Source organism: Anomalospiza imberbis, chromosome 13, assembly GCF_031753505.1.
Source record: "Anomalospiza imberbis isolate Cuckoo-Finch-1a 21T00152 chromosome 13, ASM3175350v1, whole genome shotgun sequence".
Taxonomy (NCBI): domain Eukaryota; kingdom Metazoa; phylum Chordata; class Aves; order Passeriformes; family Viduidae; genus Anomalospiza; species Anomalospiza imberbis.
In genome coordinates, this window is record NC_089693.1 from 3,849,065 (window position 1) to 3,869,510 (window position 20,446).

The 20,446-nt window shown below is 44.7% G+C and overlaps 1 protein-coding gene across 3 annotated transcripts in view; it reads left to right on the forward strand.

Annotated features, from left to right (window-relative positions):
• Window positions 1-20,446, forward strand: part of IGF1R (insulin like growth factor 1 receptor) — a 172,652-nt gene that overhangs the window by 144,242 nt on the left and 7,964 nt on the right. For 2 of the 3 annotated variants that reach the window (XM_068203641.1, XM_068203642.1), the window contains exons 11-20: window positions 1,253-1,539; window positions 2,990-3,126; window positions 3,426-3,585; window positions 4,599-4,704; window positions 6,037-6,107; window positions 7,368-7,597; window positions 7,870-7,980; window positions 8,611-8,770; window positions 10,953-11,082; window positions 14,695-14,829. In XM_068203641.1, coding sequence (XP_068059742.1) covers window positions 1,253-1,539; window positions 2,990-3,126; window positions 3,426-3,585; window positions 4,599-4,704; window positions 6,037-6,107; window positions 7,368-7,597; window positions 7,870-7,980; window positions 8,611-8,770; window positions 10,953-11,082; window positions 14,695-14,829 — 1,527 coding nt within the window. The remainder of the gene's footprint in view (window positions 1-1,252; window positions 1,540-2,989; window positions 3,127-3,425; window positions 3,586-4,598; window positions 4,705-6,036; window positions 6,108-7,367; window positions 7,598-7,869; window positions 7,981-8,610; window positions 8,771-10,952; window positions 11,083-14,694; window positions 14,830-20,446) is intronic. The other variant, XM_068203639.1, reaches the window with a different exon arrangement.

Consider the following 20,446-nt stretch of genomic DNA (forward strand, 5'->3'; position numbering starts at 1 on the left):
TCTGTGGCTGCATGTACTCAGATGATATATTTGACAGCGAATTAAGTTCTCCTGTTGAGTCATCTTTCCTCCTGTTGTGTGTTCGAGGGAGGCCTCATTTGCCTGGTTTGTAACTTGCTCTCTGGTAGAGCTGTTGGACCTCATGCCCTTGGTACCTATTGCACTGGCCAGGTGTTCCATGGGCAGCAGTGAAGTGATTTCAGGGATAGGATTCAAGCCCAAATTAGTTTTGTAGTGTGACTCTTCTACCTTTCTCCTTTATCTCCCCTGAGGCATTGCTTTCTGGACGTGAGCATTCCTGCAGCCCTTGGAGAGAAAGGAGATGGAGCAGTAAAGCCAGGCTGCCCTGGGTAGTTGGTGCTCCTGTACAGAACAGCCTCAGATCCGGGGCAGGACCAAGGGACAGGTCCAGTGTCTGGCCACAGGGTGTTGATTACCTGATCCATGTGGTTCTGAGAGTATCTTGATCCTTGTCCTGTCACTTGGGGCTGTCCACTTCAGCAGTTCCCTGGGCTTGAGAAGGCAATGGTGTGGCTGTAAATCCTCAACTTTTTAACTCTGCCTAAATTTCACCCAGATGCCTGTAAGGCAAAGCTGCTCATTGAACTTTTGCCTCTACACAATATTAGTGCTGAGTCTTCTTACGTGGGAGGATTGTTCCTTTGCAGAGCTTTTGTTTGGGTGAGAGAAGCAAAGATACACAGATGACCACCCGAGTGGTGGTGAACCTTCATGGCCTTCAGCTGCCTTCCAAGATTTCTCCTCTCAGTGCAATACATTCTAATTTCATCAGAACTGCAAAGCTAATTCTCATAGCCTCAGCTTCCTTTGCTAATCCAGCAAACTTCAAATCAAGTTTTCCCCCCTAACCTTTTCAGCCTTTAGCATCTGATTTTTATTTTAAGCATCAGCATCACTGAAACACAAATCCAGGATGCTTGTTGAGTAACGTCGAAGCTGTTCTCTGCTGGTTGGTTTGTGTGAGGTCAAGTTTGCACATCCATCTTGGGGCACAGAGTGAGCTTCAGAGATTCGGTTGGTTCCTGACCAAAAGAGAGAGACATGACATGTACTGGCATGTGGCAGGTTCAGATTTAGAGAAAGTTTTCCTCTTGTTTTGCAGTTTCCTTTATTTAGCTTTTTATTAGCTGTTGCCTGTTTTGCTGGGGTGTTTGGCACAGTTTTCCCGAAGCTGGAGGAGAAGTGGATTTTCTCTAAAGAGCCCTTTTCTGTACCTGTGTCTGCTCCTCAGGCCCGACCGGAAGCGGAGGGACGTGTTCCGAATCGCCAACGCCACCTTGGCCACTCGGAGCCGGAACGCGACCGGGACCGACCACTTCACCAACGCCTCTGACACGGAGGAGAGCGAGGTGGAATATCCCTTCTTTGAGACCAAGGTGGATGGCAAGGAGAGGACTGTGATCTCCCATCTCCAGCCTTTCACTCTCTACCGCATCGATATTCACAGCTGCAACCACGAGGCCGACACGCTCGGCTGCAGCGCGTCCAACTTTGTGTTTGCCAGAACGATGCCCTCAGGTATGCTCACATGGGGCCAGCTCTGCCTTTATTGGGCAGAGATCAAGCTCAGGGGGGACAAGCTCTCCCAAACCAGTTAGAATTACTTTGGGGTACAGTAAAAAAATTCCATGCAGTAGGATAAATTGGAGCTGCATAGACTTTTTTTGTTTTGTGTCCTTGACTGGTGTGTTGTGTGTACCGAGTGATGTGTTTGAGTCTGAGCTGGGAGCTGGAGAAAGGGAGAGGTTGACTGCCAGGATCATTAGGAGAGGCTCTGTTTCCCAGCAATAGAAGTGAGACCCCCAGAAATGGTGGGCTGAAAGGTTTTGTTCCTCAGCTCCCTGTGTGCTGAATAGAGCCGCAGCAACGTTTCTCTGCTAATGTTTGGTTTTGCTGTGTTCACTCGGAACTGTTTGCAGATGTTGGAGTTTTGCTGGTGGGAATGTTTGCCAAATGTTTCTTCTGTCACAGAACTACCATGCATTTGTCCAGCCTGGGAACAGGAGGAATACTGTGTTTCTTTGTGCCCAATCCCCGGCCTCTAGACTGCTTCAAATAGGAAGCATTGAGTGCTCTGCTTGTCTTTGGGACTTTTGCAGATTGTACTTCTGAGAAGAATAGAGATGATTTTAGTGGAAGCTCATATGCATCCAGCAATGCGCTTCTGACTCCAGCAGATGTCTGGGGATATTGGATGCAGAATGGTAGCAATTTTGTTTTGTTTCTGGAAGGAAAGGCTATCATAATCCAGATCCAGCTGTGTCAGTAAAAAAAGCAAAAAGTATTGCTTATTTCAAGAAAATAAGGAAATCTGTGAGATCAGGGAAGAGGAAAGAAGCGTTCTCAGATTTTTAACACATGCTCTGAAAACTAAAGGCGAAACAACTCTCTTTTCTTCTGTTATCTTTGAGATCTTTGAGAAGGTGGTGTTTTTTCAGTCCAGACTGAAACGTGCTTCACAGTCCTGTTAAGTTTTTAATAAGTCATGCAAAATTATTAGGAACTAAACAGGGATAAAGCAGTTCCTGAATTGCTGCTGAGGCTGTTTTAAATGGGGATGGATTTCCTATAGACTGTTTTAGGAAAAGGCTGTCAGTGGGGCAGATGTTGTGTGTTTACAGCTGTTTGCAGCCATTTGGTGGAAATAGCTCCCTGCACTTTTTTTGGTGTTGGGGAGAGTTGGGAAGAAAGAATCAGGTGCTAATAACCAGGGTTTTTTGGCACACAGAGCCCATGCCTGGTGGAGCTGTATGCTCTGCACTGATTTTCTGGGAACCAGTAGTTCAGAGTGAGCTAATCTCCAGCAGGCCCTTGGCCAGTGGAGTTTGTTCCCTGGATTTGATTGGCTCTTGTTGCAGAGCTTCTGCATCTGAAGAATATTGTGAACCTTCCATTTTCCTCCACTCTTGCTGAAGTTCCTGTTTCAGTCATAGGTGTTGTTCTCACATCACCTGTAAATATTTTACAGAGGGAGCAGATAACATTCCAGGAACGGTATCATGGGAAGCAAAAGAGGAAAATACCGTCTACCTGAAGTGGTTGGAGCCTGCAAATCCAAATGGGCTGATCCTGATGTATGAAATCAAATATGGGCAGCATGGCGAGGTGAGGATTTGACATTACTGCTCATAACTCTTAATTTATACACAAAAAAGGATCTTTCTTAACATGCTTTTGTGCAGTGCTGCACAAACAGAAATTGTGATTTCAGACACTCAGCACCTGCCACCTTGTCTTCCTTCATTTCCTTTGAGTTCTTAAATTCCATGTATCTCCTTATGGTGTTTGAAGTAAAACTGATCAGGTGGGGCTTTTAGTTATAAAAATGAGCTTATCCTGCAGCTATATTGCTTTCTCCAGAATGTGAAGATAATAACATGTGTAAATTGCTTTTTTTCTTCTAGGAGAAGCGGGAATGTGTTTCCAGACAGGAATACAAGAAGCTTGGAGGAGCTAAACTAACTCACTTGAACCCTGGAAACTATTCTGCCAGAGTTCAGGCCACTTCCTTAGCTGGGAATGGGTCCTGGACTGAGCCCATCTCTTTCTATGTGCAGCCCAAATGTAAGACAAATGTTTATGGTCTGTGTCAAATTGGGGGTTTATTGTCTTTTTAATAATTCCTGATGTTGATGTAACTGGGTTTCTGAGCCTTTTGCCTCTGAACACTCCTCTGACTTGCTGATGGTTCTTTGGGAGTTCTTCTCTGGTCCATTTTTTTTTTTGGCAAGTGTTGACAGCCAGGAGGGGTATGTGAGGTGTGGTCCTTTCCTTGCAGCTTTGGGTGTCTGTGAGAGGTGCAGCCAGGTGTGGCTGTGGAGAAACACCCTGCTGTGGCTTCCTGGGATGTGCAGCTATGTTGGAAATGTGATGTTAGCTACAACAGCAGGGAGCTGCCATGTACAAAACAAAGGCAAACCTGCTTAAAATTGCAAAATAATTGGAGAAACAAATCATTTGTGTAGACTTTTGGCTGGCAGGTTGACCTGTTCTGAGTGACATTTGATAAAAAGTGTCCTGATCAAAGGGTGATGCTGGTCCTGACAATGGGAGTAATTGATACTTTGGAAGAATATGACCATAGAGACCCTCTTTAAGACATTCTGTGTTTAGTTGTAAAGCAGGTATATCCCCAGAAAACCGCAACTGCGCCTTTTATACCTTTTTGGTCTTCTGGTTGCTGAACTTTGAACAATTTGAAGTGAAGAGCAGTGCATGTATAGTCTGAATATAAGCAACTGCAAGGTGAACAAAAGGTGGGAAAAAAGGTGAATGTGCAAGTGAACAATTGGATATTGTTCACTGAGGAATGCAAGTCCTTTAAGCATAACTTGTGAAAACAAAGCCCAGACAGACACTGTTCTGTACAAAATTAATGCCTTTCAGTGTCTGCTTTCTTGTTTCACTCATCTGCAGTCAGGGAGGGTTTCCGAGTGCATTTTTTTCCACGTCAGACAAGAAAATGAGAACTTTGATTTCTTCCCTGTATGGAAATACACTGAGTGGGTTTTGAATGTTTCTTTGTTAACAGGGGTTTTATAGAAACCCTGATACAATTGTTTTCTTGTTGGTTGCAGCAGCAAACTATGGAAACTTCCTGCACTTGGTAATTGTGCTCCCTATTGCTCTGCTGCTCATCCTTGGGGGATTGCTGATAATGCTCTATGTCTTTAACAAAAAGAGGTGAGTTCCATGTGCTGGTGTTTAAAGCTGCAGGAGGGGAATTGTTTATTTTCAAATCCGTGTCCATGGAGCGAGTTAGAAATTAGAAAGAGAAATGACATTCAGAGGAGTTGAGAGGCTGAGGTAGACTCTGCCTTGTTGGTGTGGAAAAGGAGGTGGTTTAGAGTTAGCAGCATCTGGCTGCTGCTGCTGGAATGGGAAGAGGGTTTTTATTGCAGTATCATGTTTGACTGGGAAGAGGAATGCTTGTGAGGAACATATCAGTGAGGCATTGGTGGTACACACTGGACCTGTATTATCAGAAGATTTGACTGAAATATGGGTCAATACAAATTATGAAAAGTTAGTTCCATTTAGGTTAATTTGATTTTTTTTTCAAATTCTGGAGGGTTTTTTGAAGTCTTACATCCACTTAAAAAATTCGTCACTGGGGCTGTTCTGGTAATTTGTTTTGTAACTAGTGATTTATTTTTTTTTTATCTCATTGAAATACATAACGAGAACTTAATAGCAGTACAAATGTTCAGTCTTGCAACTTTCTAGCTGTGGATGTTTTTTATTACTTTCACATTAATTATGCTCATTGAGTATCCCATGGTTTCCAGCTCTAATTCACTGGTAGCACTGCTGACAGTGGTACCAGTTCTGCTCAAGCTCTCCAGACAGGGCTTTGTCTCTGGTGATTACAACACCTGCTTTGCCTTCCATAGGCTTTCCTAGGTGACATTCCTGATAATTTTGCCCTGTTTAAACTGTTGTTCTAATGCAAGAATATTTTCTCAGTGAGCCTGTCTCCTGCAAAAGCTCTCAAAGTGCATTTATTACATGTCTTACTCTGAAAAATCACCCCAGTAAATCTGGGAGGTGTGGTATTGTGTGGTTTTTAAAATAAAATATTAGAAACACTTTGGAAATAGTTGAATGGAATCCCCCACTAAAAAAAGTCTTGTCTTTTGCTAAAAAACTTCACACTTCCACAGCAGATCTGATGATGGTAAAGAGCATACTCAGCCATGGGTCTCCTGGTTGTATAAAAATATAGCTGCCTTTCTTAAAAGTAGTTTACCCAGCAGCTAGAAGTACCTTGTGTTTACATTTTCCTGCTGCTGATTTGGTATAGAGAAGACTCCAGAATTGACAAGCTATTCTGGACTGTGTTCCCATTGATTACGTGAGGTAGATAAGATCTCAGTTTGTCCCTTTGTCTGAAAAACTCCACATGCCATAAATAATATTCTGTGGTTGAGCAAGCGGTGGAAAAGCTGTGGAAGAGATGGTCTGAAATATACTCAGATTTAAAGATAAAAGAAATAAACCCCACTATTTCTACAGGAACAGTGACAGACTGGGCAATGGAGTACTTTATGCTTCTGTGAACCCCGAGTACTTCAGTGCCTCAGACGGTGAGTGTGACCTTAACTTGTGATGCCTTTACTGTCTGTGTGCTGTTGGTGTCTGCCTTTGAAAGGTATGAAACCCTAAAAGATTTGCTGTAAAGCCACTTCCTTATTTTATTAGGACAGCCCTGGAATCCACAATTGCTAATACGTAAATGCCACTTGTCTGTTGAAACTGGGGAGTTTTTGAATTGTTTTCCTGTAGCTTCATCCACCTGAGGCACATTCAGATTCACTAGTTTCACTTTGATTGACATCTACTAGTCCAGTGATGTTTTCACTGGAATGAAGGAAGAATGAATGAATTTGTGGTCTTTCATTCATGTTTGCCCTTTTAAGCTCTGTTTTGCCCTATTGAAGCAAACCCACTACTTGAAGAAATCACACCACCAGACAAATGTCCTTGAGGCCTTGGTTTTTCTGTTTATGGTTTAGTTTGGTGCTGCTGTTGTAGAATTCTTGCTGGAGTAGTATTTCCAAAAGCCCTCAGGAGAGTAATGGGTTTACCCAGAGTGGCAGCATATTATTTTACTGTTATTTTTTGTAGCAACACCATTAGGGTTAAAGGTCTGTCACTGTTCATGCTATAATCCTGTTTTCATCCTGTCATTTCACCCATGCAGAGCATGTGACACAACTGTCCCCTCCTTGACTGATAGGCAGCAGCATCAGTGAGTACTTGGATGTCTTCTTGCCTGAGGCAGTCCTGCCTCCTGGCAGTCACCTTCTGAGAGCTCTTTTCTGCCTCAGATCAAAGACCTGCAGCAGCAGCAGCAAGTTCTGCCTTTGCTGGTGCAACGGTGTGTGTGCAAGGGATCAGAATAGTGCCATGCAAAGAGCTGCTGGATCAGAGTCTGCTTCCCTCTAGCCATAAAATCAGTGTTAATAGAGAATACAGCAGACACTAAACTGATACAGATTGATCAAGTATGTTTGATGCTGTCTGGGAGAGTTAGGAGAGCAAGGATTCCAAGAAAAGATTTAACATAAAGCATTGATTTGAGCCTCTCTGCACCCTGGTTTTGGCCTTGAGGTTCCTTATTTCTATCCCCACATGTCAGTACCATAGTGAGGCCACTTCAAGTCCACCTTTCTTTCAGATTTATTTGTATGCCACCATCCCCCTGCCCTGTTTGCACACATGGTCTCAACATTCTATGTGGGGTTTGAACCCCAGAACTGTTGGGGCAGTTGCTGTCGTGGAGCAGGGAGTGATCCCAGCACGGGCAGCTGTGGAACATCACGGCTTGTTCTCTCTCCCCTCAGTGTATGTTCCAGACGAGTGGGAGGTGCCCCGGGAGAAGATCACCATGTGCCGGGAGCTTGGGCAAGGCTCCTTTGGAATGGTGTACGAGGGAATAGCCAAGGGAGTGGTGAAGGATGAGCCAGAGACCAGGGTGGCCATCAAGACGGTCAACGAGTCCGCGAGCATGCGCGAGAGGATCGAGTTTCTGAACGAGGCCTCGGTGATGAAGGAGTTCAACTGTCACCATGTGGTGAGTCGTGAAGATGTGACGAGGCTGTGACTCATTTGGTGCTCATTGACACGAGGCTGTTCGGGGACTGAAGTGGGAATTTGGGATTTTGGCTTCAAATCTGCGCAGCTTTGTAATATTATCGTGAAACCCCAGTCAGAAAGAGGAACCGAATCCACATTCAGACCTTTCCCACAGGGCTACATATCAACGTGAATAAATGATAATTAGTTGTTTAAACTGTTAATTTTAACATTTATACTTGTACTGAACATCTGTTTTTCCTCTGCCAGGTTCGGCTGCTTGGTGTTGTTTCTCAGGGCCAGCCTACACTGGTTATCATGGAGCTGATGACACGTGGGGACCTCAAAAGTTACCTGAGATCATTGAGGCCAGACACAGAGGTGAGTCATGAGTCGCTGGATGTTTATTTCTTCAGTTTGAATCATCTTGAACAAGACAGCCTCACGTTGGAAGCAGCAGGCAATTAGCCTTTCCTGCCCTTCTCCTTCAGTCTAAGGACAAAACATGAGCTGTTGTGTGATCTCCAGCAGCTCTTTCATGAGGCAGCCCAGGGTGCCACATGGAGTAGGTCCCTTCTTGTGCCACCGAGTCCTCTTTTCCAGATTTGCGTTAGGTCTCTTGTCTGATCTACTTTGTCATCAAGATGTTACAGAAATTGGCTGGTTTAAGAACATGCGTTGGGATAATTGTTTCATGTTGTGTGTCCTGCCCATTGCCCCTGCTGGAAAGTAAATATCTGTTATCTTAGCTCCTGTGCAAACTCTCATGCATAGGCCATCAGTCTAACAGCTAAAATTGTCTCATATGATGCAGAGTCTGAAGGATAAAGATGACACACAGGTCACTTGCCACTGAAATCACAGCAGCCTATGTAGAAAATGAGCTCAGCAGCTTTTGCCCTTGATCTAGAAATTCCAGTGTGGATAAATTAAAGGAACAGAGCTCGAGGACAGTACGTGCACAGGAGAATGGATGTGGTCTGTTAACTGTTTGATCTTCATGTTGCTCAGAACAACCCTGGGCAGGCGCCCCCGACGCTGAAGAAGATGATCCAGATGGCGGGAGAGATCGCCGACGGCATGGCCTATCTCAACGCCAACAAGTTCGTGCACAGGGACCTCGCCGCCAGGAACTGCATGGTGGCCGAGGACTTCACAGTCAAAATTGGAGGTGGGCTGTCCTGACCCTGACACAGCTCATAATCATCCTAGAAAATCAGTGTCTTAGAAGGCTTTTTATTTTTTTTTTTAACTCAGCTCTAGTTGAAATATCTGCAGAATGAAATATGTTCCTTGTGAAGACTTGCTGTGATTTAAGACCTGTGAGCAGTTAACACTGAGCTGAAACCTCTGGAATACCTCTGCTTGCTGTAGTTCCAGTGAGCCAGCAGTACAGCATGTGGGTTTAAAAAGAGGCAGTGATTTAGGTTCAGGTGCTGCAGACATCTGGGTGGATGGTGTAGTTACCACTGGTGTGTCACTCATGTCTCTGACAATGCACAAAAATAATTCTGCCTCCTGTTTATTGATTCAAGAATGAGAATTTTAGGATTATTTTAAATCATATCTGAGTTGGAAGTGGAATGACTTCAGCTGGGTGCTTTCCAGTCTAAACTGGAGTTCTGCTTCCCAGACAGCTGAATGGCTTTTTTTCTGCTCTGCTGTTAGATCACCCTTTTTTTTTTTTTTTTTTTTTTTTTCCTTTCACCATCCCTCCAAAATAGTGTCAGATGAGTTTTTTCAGTCTTCTCTCCAGAGAGAGTGATTTTAAGCTGTTGGCTGTTTTTGAGTTGTGCATATTAAAATAACATGTATAGCAACAGCCTTCTGCTGTAGGAAACTAATTCTTCTTCTCTGAGCTTAACTCAGCTATTTTGATAATTTGTGTAAGTAATCCTGTCATTTGGGAGAAAGAAAAAATGATTTCATTTTGAGTCAGTTAATTAGGAAATAAGATCTTTTGGGGATTTTGTGTATTTTCTGCAGGTTCGTGGGAAGGCAGCCTAAATCCTTCCCATTCCAGTTTTCTTCTCCTGCCCCCATCAGCTTGTTTTACAATTCTGTAAACTGAAGATATGGTGCATTTCCTCCCTTTAGCGTGTTCATGGTTACCCCAAAAGCATTTTGTAAATGTGCTACACTGCTCTTGTTTATGTAGCAGCATTGAAAATCCCCTCATGCTGAATCAGTTTAGGAGCATCTTGGCTGGAGCACACCAACTCAGACTGTTCAGATCTCAGAGGAAGAGCTTTATGCCACACTACCCTGTGCTCACTGCATCTCTGTTTCTTATTTGCACTGCATTTTGAAAGAATCTTCCGTTCAGCCAGGATAAAGTCACCCTGGTGTGTGGGAGTGATGGAAGAGCTGCACAGATGGGCTTTTCAGTCATAATCACCCCGGGTACTGGTGTCCCTGGTACCCCTGGCTGGTCACTCACCACAGTCTGGGGATAACTGAGAGAGCTGGGGGAGTTCTGTGCACGTCTCTTGGGAGAAAAAGGAAAAAGGGGGCAATTACAGGTTTGTGTTGGTAAAATGAATCTTGCCCTGTGTGTCATCAGACAGCATTTAGTATCAGTCGGAGGATTGATGACCTCTAATTTATTAACTTTTTGAGAACACAGTAACTGGATTCAATAGGCAAGTGTGAGACCCAGAAATTCTGTCTCGGGCTGATTGTAGAGGAAAAAACCACTGGAATAAATTTGAGTTACAGTCAGGAGGATGAACATTTTTAGATCCAAGTCTTGCAAATGCTTATGAATTTACATCTAAGCATGGATATAAACCGGAAGTATGTCTTTAGTATTTGGGTGTGTTAATCATAAATGAACAGCGTAATCCTCTGTAGCACTTGAAATAGACTATTGTACAGAAACTGGGAATTACCTTTGGAAATAGGAAAAAAAAAAAAAAAAAAACCAAAACAAAACAAAACAAGAAAAGTATTTCCTTCAGCATGTGAAATTGTTCAATTAAACCCAACAGTCAAAGTACTAAGGGAGCTCCTTAAAAAAAAACCCTACAATCACTGAATTTGGGGAACAATTAGTGAATTATATGACCTTCAGAAGACTCATGTTACTGCAAAGCTTGAGCATAAATGCTGGAACTTTTCACATTCCTATTTTTAAACCATTCAGACTTGTCACCCCTGAAGTCAGTGGCACAGTGTGTTGGTGTTGGGAGGGAAGGTCACCAGCCCTGAGGCAGCAGCTGAAGTGTCTGCAAAGCCAAGTGTCGTGGGAGCGCAGCGCAGATTCCTCACCTCCAAGTGTGATTCTCTGCCTTGTAGGAAGGGGAAATGTTCCTCATTTTCTCACACAAACTCAGAGTATTTCTACCTTCTAGACTTTGGCATGACGAGAGATATCTACGAGACAGATTATTACCGGAAAGGAGGGAAGGGTTTGCTGCCTGTCCGCTGGATGTCCCCGGAATCGCTGAAAGATGGAGTCTTCACAACGCACTCCGACGTCTGGTAACAAAAAAGGGGCTCTGAAAACCTGCTTTAACCTCCTTCTTTCTAGCCTGTCTTCTTGTTTCAGTAGGCTTAGTAGTAGACTTTTAGTAGACTGCATCTCCTGTCCATTCAAAGGTAACTCTCTTGTTCTGTGAGTTCATGTTTCAGCAAGAGCTCGTGAGGTTGAATTTTGCTCTCAGGGAGAGCAGAATTAAATGGATTTCCAGAACTGGAAGTGGCAGCATGTTTCCTGCTGTTAGTTGTAAAATCAGTTGTGCAGTGAAAAACATTACCTTCACCTGGAAGAGCAAGTTGTCATTTTTTAAATTGTCCTCCTTCAAAAAAAGCATTAAAAGTTGCCAAGAATATAGAAAGGTTTTCCTAGTGCTGACCTGCTTTTCCATCAAAACCTTCTGTGTAAATAACATCACTTTACCCCAGATGGGTTGTGTACACTCGCAGGCTTTTTTTGGGGAGTTCTCCCTTGTGCATATCCCTCTCTATTTGGAGCTTTGTTTGCTTGGTTTATATACTGCAAGATGCAGAAATAGGGTTTTCTTTCAAAGCACACTGCATGCTTGCTGTATCTGTGCAGTTATTAATAGAGGTGTGTACTCAGGAGAAGTAATCCCCTGGAACAATTCCCCACACACCCCTCAGTTTTTGGAGATAGGTAGAGAGGACTTGGCAGAAGATGGTTGTGTACTAGCAAAACCTCTCCTCTATCTTTTATGGTTTCTCTGCCTTCCTAACAAGATGTTTTTACTGCTGATCTGTTACAGAATTGGCAGCTGATTGCCTCCAAATGTCTAGAAGTCAGTAGGAATGGTGTTTTAGGAGTAAACTGCATTTTCTGGGAGCAGCCTGGGGAGTTTGGAGTCAGTGGTCTGTAGTTCACAGCACCAAACAAAAAGTTCCTAAGAGGAATTAAAGTGAAAAAGCAAAGCACCAGAATGATGCTGAAATTTTATTTTACATATGGCTAGTAACTTACTTTTGAATCCAGTAACCCTCAGACTTGGAAGCAGATGAAAACAACCACATTGAGTTGAAGGGAAGCCCTGTATCAGCCATTTATCTGATTGAACAGTGCAGGCATGCTTTTGGCAGTCCCCCCAGTAAAAGAATTTTGGGACTTGTAATGGCTTCACAAAGCAGACAGAAATTTGGACTACATCACTAGAAAATCCCCAGATGCAGAACTGACCAAGCTGGGAGTGAGGAGCTGGCAGAGCTGCCTGTTCCAACCACACAACAGGAATTTTCAGGTCCAGCCATTGCCTCCAAAGGGTTCTTCAGCAGCTCAGGGTGAGCACTGGGGATGTCCCATGTGTGTTCCACACATGCTTTCTTTTAGCCTGGGACTCTTAAGTGATGTTTTTCTTTAAATATAACTCAATTCCAAACAAAAAAACTCCAGGTGACCAAATTAGGTGTCAGATGTAAATTAGTGCTGTAGTTGTTGCAGGAAGTACGCTGAGTGCTTCCCAAACAAGGAAGAGAGGAGGTTTCGGTTCAATATTGGGAAGAATTTCTTCCCTGTGAGGGTGGTGAGGCCCTGACACAGAGTGTCCAGAGAAGCTGTGGCTGTTCCATCTCTCAAAGTGTCCAAGGCCAGGTTGGACGGGGTTTGGAGCAACCTGGAATAGTGGAGGGTGTCCCTGCACATGGCAGGGGTGGAACAAGATGGGCTTTAAGTTCCTTTCCAGCCCAAGCCATCCTGGGATTCCATGATTTGGCATTTGTTGGTTGCTCAGTCCAAAGCAGGATTGTGCAAACGGTATTGCAGTTCATCAGTGGGACAATCTGAGTGAATATCCTGGCCTGGAAAGTACTTTACTGATTACAGGATTGGAAAGCTGAAGAGGAGGAGCAGTAAAATCTTTACAGATTTTTACTTGTAAGCATAGGGAGGAAAAAAAATTGTTTTATGGAGAGGAGAGTCACGGTACTTTTGGGTATTTCAGAGTTTCTCCTTGGATGGTTTGGCATCTTAATTGTTGGAAGTGATTTACTCTGAAATTCAATTCACAGGGGTGTACTTGTCTGGAGGCACAAAAAACCAGGCTCAACATGAGAAATTTGCTGTTTGTTTAGAACATGTATCCACAGCTACAGAGAAATTTCAATCTAAATTCCAAATGCAGTGGAACTTAACACTGTCATGAAATACTGTCTATTTACTTGATCTGCTTATGGCTAAAAGGATCATTCCTTCTCAGTGACTTTTACACCAGACACTATACATTAGAGATCTCTTCATGCCAGGAAACATTCCCTGAATCCTTTTATTGGTTCAGATTTGAAGCTGCTCAGTGTAAACTGTGGAGCTTGGCTGTTTTGGGGGCCATCTCTTTGCATCAAACAGTAAACAAAACGTTGAGATTGTTTTTCCTGCCTTTCTGGGAAGATATTGTGACATGTAGTTCCATGTTCTTCGAGATCAGTTTTAGAAGCCAAGACGTCAGAAAGACAAAACCCTGTTGAGTGGTTGGAGTCCAGGATTTATAAACTGTAAGGTGAAATGGCAGCTGCAGGAAGGAAGAGTGTCTGGAGGTTTGAAGGGTGGAGCTTCATTTTAGCAACTCATTCTTTTAATGCTTTTCAGGCTGAAGAATGAGGTAATTAGACAGGGCTGGTTTTGTTGTAGTTAGGAGGACATTTTAAAATTAATGTAATACTGTTCAGGGTGAGGGTGGATTTCTATAAATAAATCCTCAGCATCTTGCATTCTTTCAAGGCTGGAAGTTGCCTGGAAGGAGCAATCTGAGTTTATTTGTTAGGATAATCTGACGAGTAGGTGTGCAAGACTTGTCCTCGTTATCCCTGTGGTGATCAAAGAAGCTTCAAAGGCACCCAAATGTTGAGTTGACCCCCTGTCCCTCCCTCCCCTAAGAGGAAAACAATTGCAAGGCAGTTTGTGGCTTCTGGCTCCAGATGCAAACCAGTTTAGATCCCAGGGATATCTGAAAGATAAAACCACAGGGCCATAACCAGCTAATGACACTGGACTCCTGTTTTCATAACACCCCCCCAGTGGAACTGTGTGTTTTTCACTCAGCTTGACTCAGCATTTTATCACACAAGTCAGACAGCATCGAGATTTTCCTTCTTTGCCCAGCAGCTCTAAAAGTAGATGACTCTTCAGTGCAGGGCAGACAATTTGAGCTGTGTCTGCTCAATAATCTAATTTTAAATGGAGATATTTTTAGAAAGTGTCAATACTTACGTTCAAACTACCCAATTACATAACTATGCTTATCTTCCATTGCCAGTAATCAATTCCTATTATTAGACAAACTGCTTTTTTCACTCCTGCTGTCCTTTGTAGTTATCTGGAAGGAGCTGGAAGCTGTGTTTCAAGAACACACTTACATGCATGTCACAAAGGGGTTTTTCTCACCTGAGCCCTTTTCTCACTAGAGTGGAGGTGTTGGAAGTCAGCAGTCTCTTGAGGGAGGGGGTCGTGACTGTCACCACAGGCACGTGTTTTTTGAGCAACTGGAATTCTTTGCTAAAAGAAAACACCCATGGACACCTAGAAAATGCCCATGGATACACTCAGCATCTTGTAAGAAGTACACCCTTGTAAAGATGGCTGGGAGCCCTAAAGCTGTGCTGTTCCTGCAGGTCCTTCGGAGTGGTGCTGTGGGAGATCGCGACGCTGGCGGAGCAGCCGTACCAGGGCATGACCAACGAGCAGGTGCTGCGCTTCGTCATGGAAGGGGGGCTGCTGGAAAAGCCAGACAACTGTCCCGACATGCTGTAAGTGCCACCACTGCCCTGTGGGCACAGCTCGTGCCTCCTGAGCCCGGCAGGTCTGCTCTTGTCAGCTACCACAGGAGGGGCTCTTAGAGAGTGAGTCGTGGGAGGGGCTGCTCAGGCTCTGTCAATCCAGTGTTTCATGGTAGTGAGACATTCCACAAAACAACTTTGCATGTTGGGCTATCTTCTCTAATAAGCAAATAAAATCCAAGCTTTGTGTTACTGAATAAAATTAGGCTTAATAAAAGTGTCACTTCATAAGTGACGCTTGCTACATCAGGATGCTCTGTGCCTAAATCATATCTCTTCTGCTTAAAGTAATTCTGTTGAGCATAAAGAGAGAAGAGAGCATGGGACAAGCTGAAATGTGCGTAAACACTGGAATTCAACTTTTTAGTTCAGCATACAGATAAAGCAATGTACCTGAAGCTGGATTGGATCTACTGTTTCAGCCACAGCACTTGTCCCATTGAGATAAACCAATCCCCCCTGCTAACAGTTTCCTTCCCTGCAAGCACAGGCTGAGGTTTTCCACAGAAAAGCCTCTCCCTGCCCCAGGATCAACCCAAAGCCTCACAGCAGCAGAGGGTGTGCAGCACAGCAGCTTCAGTTTTTAGCTTTACATTGCTGAAATACTTCTGCTGGCCTTTGTGTACAGCAGTTTCAGTTGTTCAGACTTTATTGCTTTGATATACTTCCCAAACTGACTTTTGGGAAGGAAATACTGCGTCTTGCAGTTATTGAAATTTGTTGGAGGCCCACAGAAGGGATACAATCACTTAAGGGCCTCAGCTGCTTGGGATTCTTAGGAAAATAGCTTTTTTGGCTGGAGCCTGGCTGTGGTTTCAGATGACAGGCAGTGTTGTTTTGTTGTTTGAGGGGGGTGGGTGGTATATGCAGGGGGAGGTGTAGCTGCCATGTGATTCCTTGGTTTCACATTCCTTCCCTTTCGAGATGCTGTGGAGAATTCCTGGCAGTCGGATTGACTGGACATTGTTTAACGCGGTCAGAGCTGTGTGATGGGGTGGGCACAAACGGGGAAGGACAGGGTTGTGATGGGTTCAGCTGCCTGGGTTCACAGGAGAAAGCACCTCTGCAGTGAGAACAACCTCACTGGGGAGACATCCAGCATCAGACATTCCCTGTTAAGCTGGGGCGTGTGTGGTATGAGCAGGGGTGGGAGGGGAGTCAGGCCAGAAGTTTTCTCTGCTGCAGCCCACCCAGTTCTCCTTCCTCCCCCTCCTCAGGGAATCTCCTCTGCTCCAGGGCTGTTGCTACTGGATGAATCCACTTTCAAGGTCCTGGCTTGTGAGCTGGGAGAACTTGGTTAAAGTCTGGCAGAGCAAATCTTTGCACCGGTGTGTAAGAGCCAAGGCCTTTCTTGTGCTGCTCCTCATGGAGAAACTGTTCACATGCTGGTTCTGCCCAGCAGGATTCAGCCTGACAGTGCAGAGGTGCAGAATAAAAAAAAAATCTGCCTTTGAATTGTGCTGCTTTGCTCTGTCAGAAAAAGGAATGAGGCTGAACTCTGACCTAAGACACATCCACATTAGTGGCGATTTTTTGGTTTGCTTTTTTTTTAGTGATAAAGTTGAGTTTAAAACATCTTGGCTTTATCCCAAATGTAAAAAGAAAAAAAAAAAAAAGTATGACCTTACTGTGACTTGCTTTTGCTCCCTTTCAGCTTGTTTTGTCTTTCTTTTAGTGCAGACACCCAAATCTGCTGAAATTCAAATAGGCAGTTGTAGGAATAACAGTAGGGAGTTCCAAGAGTAACCTTCACCTTTGTTCCTGTACATGCACTTGGCAATCAAAAAGCCTCTTACGTTCCTGTGGTGCTTTTTTCTTTGCGTGTTTTCACTTCTTTCCCTGCCCAGGAAGCTGTGACAGTGCTGTGCCACCCTCGGTGACCTCCCCACTGCTCCCAGCCCTCACCCACACACTGCTGGCAGGACCAGACTGCTCTGTAGGCAGAGGTCCTCTCCAGGGCCCAGTAACCTCCTTCTCAGCTGGGGACCTACAGGAAGAGCAGAACACGGGCAGAAGAGTGTTTCTAACTGTGTCTAAGAGCCCTGAAATTGCACATGGATCTTACCCTGCATCCCAGCGTGTTCCAGGCCACTGCTTTCTCCAGTGCTTTATGGAACCCTTTGTAAACCAAGGGATCCTCTTCTTTGTGGAGATTGCTAAAAGACTGTGTTTAAAGGCAGGTTTCTTGGCATGTCTGTGCTAGTGGGAGGTACTTTTTAGGTAGCACAAATTCTTGCTGGGGGAGACTGGTCTGTGATACTTTAGTATTGACTCCTAATATTAACTCCAGATGTCCCAAAAGCAAAGCCTGGCTGCAGGGAGGTCACCTGGGCTTGGTGCTGCCTGGAGGCAGGTGAGAAGAGGAGCTCTGTGCTCCTGTGTCTCATGGGCTAGCTACAAAAGCACAAGAACTTTGTTCTTTCTTGGCTTGGAAGCAGCTGAAATTCTGGTCAGGACATCAGAGGAGCTGTCTGTGGAGAGAGGGGAGTGTGCTGACAGAGAGAAACCTCCAGAGCAGGTGGAGGAGGTAACTGCTGTGGGGAAGGGTAGATGAGAACAGAGAGAAGAGTCTTACTGTCACCAAATCTGCTATTTTTAGCCATGCAGGTGATGTGATGGTGACAGAGCCCTGCACCCTCCAGCCACAGAGCAGGAGCTCCCCTCAGGACCTCGTGTTCCCCCCATGAATTCTGCAGGGTGCAGGCAGGCTGGGACCCTCTGTGTCTCCATCCCTGCCATGCTGGTCATGCTTGTCAGTGCCTGTGCTCCCCTGACCCTGGCACAGTGGGTCAGTAGCTTTTGGGTGGAGCTGGAAAGGTTCTGTTCTACAGTGTGGCTGTACAGGGCAAAGGATGCTTGGCAAAAGGGGGATTTTACAGGGGATTGTCCTGTGGCTGGGAGGTAGTGAATCCCTGTGGAAAGGACAAAGCACAAAGGGGAGGGTATTTCTGGAGGCTCTTTACTGTTGTACAGGGTGAAACAAGCCTCAGTTGTGTTTATGCTACACCCTCTTGGCATAGCTCGCGTGGCTCTGCAGACAGAACCATGCAATAAGACAGATGGTTCAGTAAGACAGTGCCAGGAGAAGCTTTGCTGTTTTTCTCCTCTTCCTGTGCACTCAGTGATGTTTTTATGTCCTCCCATTGTTATGGCACTGCTCATCAGGTGACGGCTGCGTGGCACCAAGCTTTGGTACAGCTGAAGCTCTCAGACAGTGTGTTCCCATGGGGCTTTTAAAAGTTGTGGAGGCTGGAATTCCACTCTGTTTTTGAAGCAGGATTGCTTCCCCCACATCCATTGTAGACTATTTACGCAGTGCTGATTTCCCTTTGTTCCTGCTTAGAACCCGGGGTCTGCTCTGCAGAGGCACTGGCAGCACATGGCACCAGCAGGGGAGGGGAGGTCCTTTTGCTTTTCCCCACCAAATCAAGTGTATTGCAAAGCACAAACTGAATGCAGCTTCTATAGGAACTTTCCATTTTCTGGGTTTCTTTTTTTTATGTCTCAGTACAAAACAGAACTCAGTTTCTGCTCAGTTCCTTGAGCAAAAGATGCACAGAGGGATGTTGACTATTCCCCTAACCCATGGTGGTGCCTCCAGCTCCCTGGAGCTCACTTGCCACCAGTCAGGAATGTACTTTATAAATCTGCTCAGGTTGTATTAACAGCCTGTAAATTCCTCCATTGTCTATTGGAAAGGTTTTTATTTTGTTTAAGATAATGTAAACAAGGCCTGTGAACACAGAGTTAAAAAGGGAAAAAAAAATCCTTTTATGGGAACTCTGTAGGGTTTTTAAATCTGGAATGGCTTAAAAGAAACATCACATGTCCTTGTTTGTGCTGATGTCACATGCATTACTCCGCTGCTTGTGGTATCTCCTTAGCATTGCCCTTAGGCCTCGGGGCGCAGCGCCAGCGAATATCCAGAGTTCCTGGCTCCAGCCAAGCTTCTATTCAGGGACACAGCAGTCAGCTGGAAGGGAAACAGCAATGAAGTAACAGAAATGGATTTTATATATTTATGTCTCAAGCTTTCCTCACCCTTGTGGGTGAGGGTACGGTGCAGTTTTATAGTCTGGCTTCGCTTTTGCTCTGAAAGGCTTTTCACAGACTCAAAAACAAGCAGGAGCTGGGCCGTGTTTACGTGTCTACGTGCAGTTACAATGCAGCATTGAGTACCCGGGGAGTTCTCCCAGCACAGACTGGTTTTGCCAGCTCTTGCTGGGTGTCACAAGGCCATTCTCAGGTGGCTGACGTTTGTTCACGCGGAGCGGTGCCAGTGCAGCTCTGGCAGGGATATTGGGCACTTTAGATGCACTTCAGTGAAGATTGCTTTGGGTTTGGTTGAAGCACTCAGCAGTGTTTGCAGCCCAAACACAGCCACTTGCCCTCTCTGCTGGTTCACGTCAGCTGAGAATACAGTGGAGGTGCAACAGTATTTCCCAATTTCCCGAGTTTCTGGGCAGGGGCTTTCTTTGCTGGGGTTTTGTTTCAGGCCAGGGCTCCTGAACTCTCTCCAGACCCACCATGGGCTGCAGAGCCCAGGCTTCTCCAGCTCACTGTCAGTCCTGTTGGAAGGCTTGTTCTAGAGCAGGGGCATTACTCTGGGATGAACTTAGGTCCTATACAAAAAGAGAGTGAATTTGTTTGGTTTTGTATGTTTAATTTAAAAATAAAATTTTTCCACACTGATGCAGAGATCTGGTCAGCTGAGGGCACAAGGCAGTGAGAGCTAATGAAAAGTTCAAATAAAATTGCTCATTTGAGCCCTGAAAATCTGTGGAAGTTGCAAATATGGTGTTGTTCTCTAGAATTGAAGCTAAAAGTTTAGGTGACCTGGCTTAAGGCAAGGCTGGCAGAGGTGGGAAATAAACCCCAGCAAGCCAAGGGGTTCTGACTGGGGCTGCAGGTCCCAGTGCTGGCAGGTGAGTCAGAGATGTGCATTACCTTAACTGAGAGATCTTTCTTGGGTTTATTTTATTTTTAGCTCCATTCTTACTCTAGCACAGAGTAGTAGTTTTGGCCAGCAGTGACTTCCTCCACACAGCGTGTTCCTCTGAGCACTGTGTACACAGAGGATTGGCTCCAAGAATTAATGCTAATCTTCCTTTTCTTATTTAAATTTGTCCTATTACTGTGCTGTGTTAACAGAAGACATCCCTATTCCACCTTCACAGACGGTGAAATCCTTTCTTGTGTTATGTTTAAAGCTCAGGGCGATCTCCTGGGAATATCCAATTTTGCTGTGTCATGAAAATGCTGTTTTCATTATGTCTGTATTACAGTTTCATTTTGTGGTTTTGTTTTGCCAGCATGGGACATTGTACAGATCTAATCATGGATGTGCTTAAACAGATGATCTCATGCTCTGTAAAATATTAATGCATCCCTGGCCGTAAATGAAAACAACCTAATTTTAAAATAAAAAGATTAGAGAATGTCTTTGTGATTGCCAAATGTCCGCTGGGGATTACAATTAATTTTAATGTAATTTTCTTCTTTCAGGGGAAGAAGGCGGTGCTTTACCTCGCCTGTATTTCCTATTTTAATTTTTTTCCAAGTCAGTATTGATGGGGTGGGATGAGTT